This window comes from Canis lupus, chromosome 33 (genome assembly GCF_003254725.2).
Source record: "Canis lupus dingo isolate Sandy chromosome 33, ASM325472v2, whole genome shotgun sequence".
NCBI lineage: Eukaryota > Metazoa > Chordata > Mammalia > Carnivora > Canidae > Canis > Canis lupus.
This window is the reverse complement of record NC_064275.1, coordinates 25,476,691-25,489,622: the sequence shown is the minus strand read 5'-3', so window position 1 is coordinate 25,489,622 and position 12,932 is coordinate 25,476,691. Positions and strand designations below refer to the sequence as shown.

The 12,932-nt window shown below is 40.4% G+C and overlaps 1 protein-coding gene and 1 long non-coding RNA gene across 11 annotated transcripts in view; one reads left to right on the top strand and one right to left on the bottom strand.

Annotated features, from left to right (window-relative positions):
• The window catches only part of LOC112677376 (uncharacterized), a 56,186-nt gene extending 43,429 nt beyond the window's left edge, over positions 1-12,757 (top strand). For 2 of the 4 annotated variants that reach the window (XR_004811528.2, XR_003147008.2), the window contains 3 exons: positions 6,395-6,656; positions 9,125-9,256; positions 11,647-12,757. This is a non-coding gene — a long non-coding RNA (uncharacterized LOC112677376). Of the gene's footprint in view, positions 1-3,963; positions 4,145-6,394; positions 6,657-9,124; positions 9,257-11,646 lie in introns of all 4 variants that reach the window. The other 2 variants (XR_003147009.2, XR_003147010.2) reach the window with 2 other exon arrangements.
• The window catches only part of CD86 (CD86 molecule), a 90,451-nt gene that overhangs the window by 21,256 nt on the left and 56,263 nt on the right, over positions 1-12,932 (bottom strand). For 6 of the 7 annotated variants that reach the window (XM_049105335.1, XM_049105332.1, XM_025475615.3 and 3 more), the window contains one exon: positions 8,763-8,812. In XM_049105335.1, coding sequence (XP_048961292.1) covers positions 8,763-8,812 — 50 coding nt within the window. Of the gene's footprint in view, positions 1-8,762; positions 8,813-8,993; positions 9,016-12,932 lie in introns of those variants that run through there. The other variant, XM_025475624.3, reaches the window with a different exon arrangement.

The following is a 12,932-nucleotide window of genomic DNA, read 5'->3' as shown; positions in this document are numbered from 1 at the left end:
TCTTCTTTCTAGCCAACCATTACTATCAATTTGAACTATTTCAGCATGTGGATAAATTCACCAACAACCTTGCTTCAAAGTTCTTTGGTCTTTTCCATTCCAAAGATCTTCATCCACAGACTATTTCAGCAGCTCCTCTCCCATGACTATAACCTTGAACCTTTTCACCAAGAACTCTGCATCTAATATCTTAAACTTCAACGTACTCATCTCTGTCCACAAGATATCTTCCTCCAAGATTTGCTCTTTATTACTCCACCAATATTTGTTCTTTGACTTCATCAAGACCTCATCTCTATCCAGTTTAGTAGTGCGCTGTAGTGCAGTGCTTTCCAACAGGCCTCTCTGCAATGATGGAAATGTTCTATATTTGTGCTGACCAACATGATAGTCACCAGCCACTGTAGACATTGAGCACTTGATATGTAGCTAGTGTGACTGAGAAAGTGAATTTTTAATCTTTTAAAATTTTAATTATTTAAAATATAAATAGCCACATGTGGCTAGTGGCTATCATATTAGATAGCACAGCAATAGTATACCTTTCCAATCATTCTTTCTGTTGCCCATAAACTTGCTCCTTTGTGAAGAATTCATCCTAAGAACACTTCACTTTCGATCTACATATTTATTCTTAAAACTAAATGTTTGAGCAATACTGGATGAAATTACTCAATTGTTTAGGCTTGATGATATTACAAATCTGGACCCATCCCATTTAGTTTGTTCTATGGGCTGGTTACCCTGCTTACTACCCTCTCCCTTCCTCATCACAGTTACTTCAGCAGTTCTCTTTCCTATTGCTTTTAGTTTCTTTTTCTTTTATAGTCAAAGTCCCTGAAAGAGTAAGTGGCTGCCTCTATCCCCAGCCTCTGTCCTCTGTCTCTCTGCCAAAACTTCCTTCCCAGAGGTTGTCAGTGACTTTCCACCAATGCCAAATTCAGAGCTCTTTTCAGACCTCATGTCATTTGACCACTCTGTTGAATATCACAGTGTTGGGCTTATCTCCTTCTGGAAACTCTCTTTTCCATTTTCTGACCTCCTTGTCAGTTTTCTCTGATCATTCCTTAAATGCTGATTATCTCTGTTGCCTGTTCTCAATCTTCTCCCAACTCTCCACTTTTTTTTTTTAAAAGATTTTATTTGTTTACTCATGAAAGACAGAGAGAGAGAGAGAGAGGCAGAGACACAGGCAGAGGGAGAAGCAGGCTCCATGTAGGGAGCCTGACATGGGACTCAATCCCGGGTCGCCAGGATCACGCCCTGGGCTGAAGGCGGTGCTAAACTGCTAAGCCACCCAGGCTGCCCCAACTCTCCACTTTTCTGATTTTTCTCCTCTATCCCCATGGATTCAACTGCCACATATAAGCTAATAATTCACAGATGCTTATCTCCAGCCAATCATTTTGACTAGGGTTCCAAATATCCACATTCAACTGTCTGCTGGATACTGCTGTTTACATAGCAGCAGATACTCTCTTTCTCCCCTAAGCTTTCCTGTCCTTCATCTCAGTGAAAGGTTCCCCTCTTTGCTGCTGTCAGTACTTATTTGAATCATCTGTAGAAGAGACCCCCAAGAGAGGGTCTGCACAGATGTGGCTGAGGAGATGTAGAACTATAACTAGAGCTGAACTCTGATATGGGCAAGAGAAGGGAAAAGAGACAGTATGAAGCAAAGAAAAGAGCAACCAGAGAAAAGGGGTTTTGTATTTATCCAGAGATCTTGGAGACATTATCTTTTAAGTATGACAAAGACTCTTTGTTTAATCAAAATTAATTCAGACTCCTGATCCACTCCTAGGCCCATCTACCTTTATAAAACCCAATTTTAGCAAGTACCCTGCTTATAACCCAGTTTAACCAGAATACCCAACTTTGCTATTTGATTATGCTTGAGTATCTGATCAGATTCCTCATCCTCCATCATCCCCCAAGTAATGTCTGATGATCCTGGCCTGTCCTTAGCAAGAATGCTGTTAAAGTGGTTTGGGTGGAATCCCTCCTTATCTTTGTTTCCCTTTAGTAATTTTCTATCCGCTGACCACCCCCAACCCTGCCCCACTTCTTTCCTTGGCTAGAAATTCCCACCTCCCATGCTATATTTGGAGTTGAGCCAAATATCTCTCCCCCATTGTAAAAACCCTTTCCAGCACCCTATGCCTATCTCAAAAGCACTCTAACCCCCTTGGATAAAGTCTTCTTTACTGTGCTTTAACAAGTGTCATCTAGTACTTTTTTTTCTTTCATAGTAAACTCAAGAGCGATCCTCTGTTGTAGAGCAAGGACGGTTCTACAGGAGTTTTCATGGCCTACATGATATTTCTGCTAAGACTAGCTTTGTTTTCATTTCAAGCTTACTATCTTATTACCTATATAAATATATCTATGCTACTCTAGATAATCATCTATAATAGATAATTATCTGTATATTTATATATTATGCATAATGTCTGTATATGCTTAGTAAAATTGTAAAAATATACTCTAAGTTTTATGAAATATGATCTATTAAGATTTATAAAGCATCATGTAATGGAAAATGGAAAACACATCATTATATGTTAAAAAAAAACACCTCAGCCCCTTCAAAGTACAAGTCATCAGACTATAGCATCCACAAACCCTCATGGCTACTATTGTTCACTAAAGGTCTGGGTATCTGGCTTGCTGCAGCTGTCTTATCTGCCTTCTCCTTCACTGCCCCTGTCTAGGTGGTTTCAGCCTCATACACATAATACTGAGCCTCTCACTTTCTTGTCCTCTCCCCCTCCAATGGTCTTGTTGCCTACTCTGCCCCAGCCATCTCCTCCTTGGACCAGACCCCAGACCAAAGTGCTACTCTACATTCCTAAAAACTCTCAATAACAAGTGCCTCACCTTATTACCCCCACTTCTTGTCTTTTCCTTTCATTTCTTCTCCTACCACTACTCCATCAATTCTTCTGCCCCACAGACATAGATCATGAATTGGAATATTTCTCACTGGGTCTGCAGATACTAACCTTGGCCAAGCCTCCATTACAGCTTGATTGGATAATGGCAATTGCCTCTTAATTGCCTACTTTCATCCTTGCCCCCAGGTCTAGTTCCTCAAGCCCAAATAATTCTTTAAAATATATCTCAGATGACATAATTCTCCTATTCAGAAGTCTCTGATGACTTCCCACTACACTGAAAATTAAATCTAAATCCTTTCCCATCGCACTGAGAACGAAATCCAAAATCCTTCCCTGGTCTCAAAGGTCTCACGTAATCTGGTCCCCAGTACCTTTCAAACCTCTTTCTCTCACTTACTCAGCTCCAACCACATTGGCTTCCTCATCATTCCTTCAAAAGGCAAACACACTCTATCTCAAGGCCTTTTCCCATATTGAGCCCTCTACCTAGAAGGCTCTTCCTCCATAAAATCTCATAGTTATTTCTTCACTTCATATAAGTCTCTCATAAAAGGCTACCTCCTAGGGAGATTACTCTGACCAAGATAGCATCCTTGTCATTCCTTATTCCTTACATTGACTTATTTTTTATCAGAGTACTTATCATGACCTGACATGATGGTTGGTTATTGTCTCCCGAGGAATCTAGCTTCTAGTTAAAAAAACCTATGTTAATTTTTTTAGCCCTGACCCTAAGCAATAACAAAGGTTTTACCTATTGGGCTTCATGGGGGAAAACTATTCTCCCCACATGAGACATAGTGCACAGCCCATGCACAGTAGTCTCTGACAGGAGTCGTAATCAAAACTCAAGATCTGTGGCCAGTCATGCCTATTCACATATTTACATTCATAGCCCAGGCACCTTCATTCCATGATTTTTTTGTTTGAAGACTTGAGTAGAGGTCTTCTTCAGGTGCCTCTGCTGAGGCCTCCTCATGGTAGGGAGGAAAGAGAGCCCGGAAGATGCTTTTCTTCATGATGATTCATTATGTCCCCTCATCTTTCTTCCCTACTCCTACCCCAGGTCCTTAACACTGCTAGAACCTTTTGTTCTGGGCTCTCTCAACAATGATAAGACCCCCTTTGAAGAAAAGAATGGAGGGAATGGTAGATAAACAATAGCTGAAGAGATAAAGATTGTGAATATTCAAATTGTGCAGGACATGAGCCTTCAGATCAAAAGTGCATTCTGAGTACCAAGCAAGGTAAATGAAAATATATCCATACCTAGAAATATTGTGGTAAAGCTGCTAAATATAAAGCATAAAAGATTTTTTCAAACTTACAAACTCATTCTTTAAAAAAACTAAAAAAAGAGCACCTACAAAAGAATGACAATTAGATTGAAACCTCCTTGGCAACCAAAGAAGACAATGGGGCCATAACTTCTTTTTTTTTTTTTTTTTTTTTGGGGCCATAACTTCTAACTGAATAAAACACACACACTCACATACACACAAAAGAAAGCAAAATGATATGTTCAATTCAATGAATTAATGCAATTTCAAAAATCGTAAAAATGAAAATCCTTTAGAAACTTTAGAAAGTGTGTATGAAACAATACTGAGTAAAACATATTCAGAGATTTGCACATATATTGTGATCATAACTATATATAAGTATTTTTACTCTCTTGTCTGTTGTTTTATAGTAAGAACCAGAAAAGTGATTTTTAAATGGAGAAAGGAGTTGAATACTTTTTAATAGAGACATCTGTTAGAGGAAAAAAATGAAAGAAGGTGAAAATGAAACCAAGAATGAGTAGTCCTATAGAGGATGTTAAAAATGTATTCATAGTTTTGAGGTCCTGCAACTTGAGTCTGGGCCTGGAAATATAAGGGGGTCGAATCCTCAGATCAAAAGTGCATTCTAAGTACTAAGCAAGATAAATGAAAATAAACCCATGCTTAGAAAAATTCTCTGTTCCCAGTTTCATTCTTGCTTCCAAACAACCCTACACTTTTCCTATTCAGTAACTATCTTCCATGAAATTATCATGGCTGACAGCCCATATTCTTTGGAACTTACTAAGCACTTTACTAAAATGATTAATTATTTTGGGGGTAAGATATTCCCTATTGGGTAGCATACATGTATTTCAAAAGACCCTGAAACAGTAGCTTAACACGAAGGAGTGACTCCAATAGGAGAACTATTAGGCTTCATGACAATTCTTTGGGAATTTTGGAATTAAGTTCACTTCCAGGCGGTGATTTTAGTGACCACTATCGACAGTAGCAGGAAATAGGAGTAAAAGTAACCATATAAACATAATCCCTATGTAATCATCCACTAGAAACCTGCAAAAATCTGGGGGGAAACAGTGGACCTTTCCATAAGATGTAGAATGAATTGAGCTAATTTTATGTGAATTTTAAAGTGAAGAAAGATTTTCAGCTACATCCCAGGTATGTTCATTGAACCAGAGGTATTGTTCAAGAGAAATGGGAAGCACTATGACTCAGACAACCCCCAGACAATAAGAGAGCCACCATCAAAAGTCAAACCAGAAAGAAATTCCCTTGTGATGTGTGAACTAGTGATTTTCCAAATACTACTCTGGCTCCGTCTTTAAAGAGTTCCAGAGGTGCTAGGATAGCAGCAAACAGAACTTGACAGGTAAAGGTACCTCTGCACGTGGCACTTAGAAATTGCTTTAGCTTTATAAATAAACAAAGCAGAAATTGTAAGGTCCGATTCTGCAAGGCCCACCTGCCCTTTTCAGTCTTAAGCCCCTCAAGGGCAGGGGCAGCAACTAGAATGTCTAATTTCCCTGAGGGAGGACACAGAACATATGGGGGAGACGAAAAACAGAATTATTTTGCTGCACTGTTTTATCTCTGCCATCAAATGAATTATTCAACTCTGCATTTTTGCTATGGATTAACTGGGCCAATTGCATCTCCTTTCTTCCCTTGGATGCCTGCCTATGGCCAGGTCAGTGCTCATCAGCCCAGTAAGCAGAGATGTGTCTTGAGAAGAAAGATAAAATTCAAGTTGATTCTTTTCTTTCTTTCTTTCTTTAAGAAAGAATGGTATCTGTTTTTGTTGTTTTTCTCATTGTTGCTGTTTTTAATAGCTTGTAAAGTATTGGCAATGTGATATTCTAATCTGATATTACCATTTCTTATCCCAGTATTGAAATTTATACTGCCAAATAGATAGTCACTTATTCTTCTATGTCATAAAACTTAAGTATCTACCATTTGGGGAGGTTATTTTCATGGTTTCAATATTGGTAATTCTCTTTTCTGAGGCTAAAGAGTATCCAGGCAGGGCACTTTGAAACTTCAAAGGCAAGGCAAGGGCAAAAGTGACATCTGGACTCAGTTTTGATAAGGCTTCTCAGCTTTAGTCTCACTTTCAGTGTGCAGAGTCAGAAAGTTCGGGGGAAAATGGTAATAGACTTTTGTAAAAATTTGTTTCTAAGTCATTTTTCTTCATTTTCCTCCAAGTCATAAGAGCTGGGTTGGTCACTGCAATGAGAAGGGTGCCCCATGCACTAGGGGCAGATGAGGTGTTGGCTGCAGTGAAGGTGAAGGACGTGCTGGTGCGGAGCTTGTGAACTTGTCTGAGGAATAAGCGACATCCACCAAAGTTGCTTGGGTCTCCAAGCAACAAATCCTACCACCACTTATGAATAGTTCACGAGCAAGAGTTAGGAGAAGCAGCATAATGTCAAGGTTAAGTGAACAGACACTGATTCTATACTGTGTGGTGAGTATAAGCCCTGCTACTCATTAGCTATGTTGATCTTAGACAAACTACTTAACCTCTCTGGGCCTTAGTTTCCACATCTATAAAATGGTGAATCATAATAAGACCTAAAGCAGCGAGTGAAATAAGTCAATCAGAGAAGGACAAAAAATTATATGGTCTCATTCATTTGGGGAATATAAAAAATAGTGAAAGGGAATAAAGGGGAAAGGAGAGAAAGAGTGGGAAATATCAGAGAGGGAGACAGAACATGAGAGACTCCTAACTCTGGGAAATGAACTAGGGGTGGTGGAAGGGGAGGTGGGCAGTTTGGGGTGACTGGGTGACAGGCACTGAGGGGGGCACTTGATGGGATGAGCACTGGGTGTTATGCTATATGTTGGCAAATTGAACTCCAATAAAAAAAAAAAAAGACCTAAAGCAGCAAGTTATTGTGATGTTTAAATGAGTTATTATTTATTTATAAAATGCTTAGAACAGTACCTGGCACAAAGTAAGTGCTACATCTACGTACTTGTCAAGCAAATAGAATAGGGAGTGGAATGGGAAGGGCTTCCTGCTGGACAATGTTCTCCAGAGCCTTGTCTTATCCCCTTCCTCACACATACAGTCTTCTTCCCCAAGAGCTAAAGTTAGCAGGTCATTGGCCATGGGAAGTAGAAGCTTCTGTTCTGACCTGTATCAGTGAACTGGTCAGTTAGCACATCTAGAGACCTCACATTCATGGAATCAACAACAAGCTCCAAGGAGCTAAGCAGAAAACAGAAATCGCAAAAGGTCCTGTCCCAGGCAGCATGAATTGGAGAGAGCATCTCTCCCTAGAGCCTTGACCCCTCCACACACACAGCAGGCATGAGGACAGTGGCCAAGGGCCTAGTGTGTAGCCACCTGGAGGAGGTGAACCCATGGGCAGGCCAGTTAGTCAGGGGCAGCCTGTCTGCTGCTGTGGACGAGCTCAAGCTTAGCTCATCCTCCCAGTCTGCCCCCCCTCAAAATTGGGATGTCTTCTCTCTCAGTATTGAGGGCAGGGAAGATGAACAGCAGGAAGGGGCAGGAGAGGAAAAACCAAAGGCGCCTAGTCACAGGATGTGTGCAGGAACCTCAACCAACCCCAGCTATAGATGAAGAAACTGAAACTCAGAGAGGAGCAGCAAACAGGGAAGATCTGAGTTTTTGTGAGAGTGACTCTTCTAAAACTTCTTTTTTGGGGGGAGGGGGGTGCTCTTTAAGAGAGAGAATATAGAATTCAAATACAAAATGCCCATGGCCACTACAGTACCACCCAACAGAAGGAGAATGTCATGGAGAGAAAAGTCACAGTGGAAAGAGATAGTGGTTTTAATATTGTGGTTAAAATATACTTAACGGAGATTTTATCAAAGAATAAGACATGTGACCATGTCTAGGGCTTGGAGGGGACTTTGGAAAGAGCTTGTCTAAGTGAGAAACCCTGAACCTCAGCTTCATTCAGTTCATGGTGAATCAGCTGATGCAACTAGCTGAAGGTCACTGAAGTAGGGAGTAGCAAGGCTGGGCTCCTTGATCCCTCCAGTAAGCAGGGGCAACTGTGATCTATGGGCAGGGGCTGGTAGGGAAGGCTGTGGAGGGTGAGAGAGAAGGTAGGGAACATGGAAACCAATGTTCCCTAATGAAAGGTTTTTAGAAGCCTGTCACCTGTTTTCTAAAAGCCTGAGAATGCCAGGAATGGGAACAGAGAAGACCAGAAGGAAGTGTGTGTGGAGCTAAAAAGTTAAGCCTCAGAGGTGTCAGAGCAGGGACCTTCCCCCCAGCTCCCTAAGTGCTGCTGGACAGGCCAGTCTACCCTACTTTGTGCATCTAGTGCCACACGGGTGTAAGATGGCAGAGGAGAAGGGTGTACAGAGGGTTGCATCCCCTCTAGGCTAGACCTGCCATCAGCTGAGATACCTGCTCTCTAGCATGATGCTTGCTTCTTCTCCAGGAAAGTCTTTTTTTGGCATGTGGTATTAGGCTACACTGGATAGAAATAAGTAAAACCTACCAAGTCTCAGGCCTGGGCTTGTCGTAGCCAACTCATTGGTAAACATAGAAGGATTCTAGGACTTTACAAAGCCAAAAGGTTCTTACCATAGAGCAGGAGGGTCATCACAAAGAGAATGTTATTCAGTTCCATAGTGCTAGAGTTAAAAAAAAGAAAAGATAAAACTTGATTAGAAAATGACTGAAAACCAAAATACGACAAATAGAGTTTGGGATTCACTTAGGCCCCGGCGTGTAGCGGAGATCATGCTTTATGTTCATCAAGGCCATTTCCTCTTCCTCCTAGCTCCACAGATAAGCCCTACATCCCAGCCTCACCTGCAGTTAGGTGGCCCATGTGTTTGGGTTCTGGCCAATGGAATTGTAGGCAGAAAAGATTGGTGTTACTTCCAGACCTGCCACTAAAGCCTTCTCTCTCTTTCCTTCCTCTCTTGCTTTCTTGGATGCAGAGAATCCAGAGGAGGAGTGCAAGGCCCTAGAGGATGGCAAAGCCTCACTATGAAAAGAATCTGGATTGGTGAACAAATTAACAAAACAGTTCTTTCCACCCTAAAGTGAGGAAAACATAAACTTCTATTGTGGTAAGCTATGAAATTTGGGGGATTGGTTATTGGAGTAGCTGGCATTACTTAGGTTGCCCAAGACAATGGATATGATGGGACAAATGAAGAGTATTTACGTTTAGAAATCAACTTGCCTTTGGTTTCCCTGTGATTCTCAAACTTCACCATGTGTAAAAATCTTCTGGAAGATCATGTTAAAGCAGTTATCTGGGCCTTGTCCACAGAGATTCTGATGTAATAAGCTCGGTAAAACCTGTGTCTAACTCACAGGTGATGCTGCTGTTGCTGGCGTAAGGACCCCACTTTGAGAGCATGATGGAGCCAAGGAGAACAGCAGGCACCGCTTATTAACTTCTATGCTCTCTTCTTTCCTTCCCTCTTTCTTGACTCACCCACTTACCCCAACTTAGACCAAAAAGGCTATAGTGGCTTACAGGGAAGCATAGGATAAGGGAAAATGACCAAAATTAGAAACAGCTAAGAAGCAAACCAAATGTAAGAATATAAAATGGAGCCTGGTACAAGTCCAGTGCTAAACGCTTAGCATTTAGAAATCTGCCCACCCTGCGTGGTTCAGGTCACAAGTCTGGCCTATAGCCTTTCAACAGCCAACGTAAAAATGAAAACCTAATTGGTGAATTAGTTTACAGATCTGTTCATTAGGATAAAACAAACGAATGCTCAGGAGAAGATGCGCAACTATTTGTGATCCAATAGCAGAAATTTCTTCCTTGGGGGTGGTTTGTCTAGAAGCCATTCCTGATCCCTTTGGGCTATGCTAGACACCTGTCCTCTGCTCCCAAAGCACTCAGCACAGAGCTTGGGGCTAAAAGTGTCTGTTAGGTTTCTTCCCTTCTAGACTATACCCTCTTTCTTCAGTCAAAAAGTTTTGAATAGATCATACCTGCACATACCTAAATTTAAAAGGTACAGGTGATAAAGAGTGGAAAGCAGTTCTTTCTCCCAACCCGGTGTGCTAGCTGTCTAGTTTCCCCCACTGTTACCTGTTCATAGCTTCTTGCCTCTACTTGCAGTTATTTTAGACAAAAACAAAATGGAAACATCTACCCATATTCTTTTTTCATTTTATTTAAAAGATTTTTAAATGGTAGCAATTTATACACAATTTTGCACCCTTGACACTACCTCAAAAATTGTTCTGTATCAGCGTGTAGTGGATATCTTCATTCTAACCGTTGCATATTCTATTGTCTTCTATTGGATGACAATAATTTATTTTGCCAGCCTCTATAAATGGACATTTAAGGGTTTCCAGTATTCTGCTACAATGAAAAACCTTGATCATATGCCAAAATACTTATGTGAGAGTAAGCTATCTTCCTAGAAGTAGAAATGGCCTGACCTAAGGACCAAAGGGTAATTGCAACTCTAACCTTCAAAGACATTGAAAAATTGTTCTCCCCGAAGATTGTATGTTTATGGTCCCCTGCAATAAACACAGACATGCTTATTTTCACATAGGTTTTTGCCAACATAGCATGTTTTCTAACTTGTGAGCTTTACCAATAGGGAAACTTAAAATGACATCTCTTTGTCATTTTAAAAAATTATTTTTCATTGTGGTAAAATACACATAACATAAAATTTACCATCTAACTCATTTTTTTAAGTGTACAGTGGTATTAAGTACATTGTTGTGCAACCGTCACCACCATCCATCTCCAGAACTGCTTTCATCTTGCAAAACTGAAAGTCCTTACTTACTAAACACTAACTCCCTACTCTCTCCTCCACCCAGGCCCTGGAAACCACCATTGCCACCTTTTGTCTCCATGAATTTAACTACTCTAGCTACCTCACATGAGTGGAACCCTACAGTGTTTGTCTTTTTTTGCGATTTGCTTTTTCCACTTAGCACAATTTATTCAAGGTTCATCTGTGTTGTAGTATGTGTCAGAATTTCCTTCATTTTTAAAGCTGAATAATATCCCCACTGTGTGTGCCACATTTTGTTTATCCCTTAGTCTGTTGATGGATATTTGAGTTGCTTCCACCTTTGGGCTGTTGTGCACAATGCTGCTATGAACATGGAAGTATGAATATCTCTTTGAGGCCCTGCTTTCATTTCTTTTGGGTATATAGTCAGAAGTGGAATTACTGGATCATATGGTAATTCTATTTTTAATTTTTGAGGAACCGACATACTGTTTTCCACAGCAGCTGCATAATTTTATATTCCCATGAAGAGTGCACAATTGCGCTGTTCCAATTCCTCCACGTCTTTGTCAACACCTGTTATTTATTTACTTTTTCCCTTATGGTATCCATTCTAACGGATGTGAGGTGGTTCTCACTATAATTTTGAAATGAATTTCTTTTAGTATGAGTTTGAACATCTTTTCAAATGTAGGAGCGATAACATTTCTTTCTTTCTTTCTTTTTTTTAGAGGGAGAGAGAGACAGACACCCAGCGGGCAGCCGGAAGCAGGTTCAGTCTCTCAACCCTGAGATCATGACCTGAGCTGAAATCAAAAGCTGGATGCTCAACTGACTGAGCCACCCAGGAGACCCATGAGATAACATTTCTTGTTTCATGTACTGTCCATACATTTCTTCTACTTACTTTAAATTTTGAGCCTTTGGCTTTTTACAAATTTTTCTTAATTTATAGGGGCTCTTTAATTTTCAAAAAATTAGTTTTAATTAGTAACTACTTAGAGAGGTCGTGCTTTGTGACAATGAGTTGCAAACATATTCAATTGCTGAAGCACACAGTAGGTGTTCAGTATATGAACCTCACATTTGCTCCTGATTACTCTCTCTCTCCCCTCCAATGATTTCAATAGGTTATGGAGCTTGAACATTAACTGTTGGGCCAAAGCTGACACCAGTCAGTGGTAGAGTCTGGAAAGAGAGTTTTCTGTTTGATTCCTGTGCACTTCCTCATAATAAATCGCCACCAGCATCCTGTTTATCATAGAATCTGAAGACTGGGAATCCTTTGAGTCTGAACTGTCATCTAATATAGGAATCTCCCATTGTTTGCAAACCAAAAATCAGCATGCTTGACCTAACCAAAGATTTGGTTTTCCTTGGGGTGATGTGTTGAACAGGGACACAAAATCAAATTATATTTCACTATGAATTTAACAAATCACCTTTAGTTCAAATTACAACATGAATCAGTATGGCCCAAGATATCTTGGACAAATGGTCCCTATAATTCATGCACTGGGGAGAAGCACTGGGTATGACAAGGAAATCAATACTATTTTAACTTCTCTATTTGGAAATTCTCTCTTCCCCTGAGCGAGAAACTGCCTCTCCTTAACTTCCTCTCATTAATACTGGTGTCATTCTTTGGAGTTATGCAGAGAAACCTTAACACACTTCTGGCAAAACCCTTTATGAATCTGGGGACAGAGATTATATTCCTTCCCAAAATTCTGGTCCAGCAGTGACAGTCTTTCTAGTAAACTTTCCTAACAGTGATTTGAAGATTGGACACTGTCCTGGACAACACTTTGGACACTTTGTTTGTCAGAGACCCTAATAAAATATGGTGATAAAATACTAGAGATTGACATGATCTTTTACTCCTCATGTGAAGAATTTCTCTCAACTCTAGCCATGGCGTACGTGTGAGGATGGGGACTTGGGTTAGGAAACCAGTTTCTTCAATGTTGTTGGCTCTGAAGAAGAGCAGAGATGTCATTGCTCCCACAGGAATGAA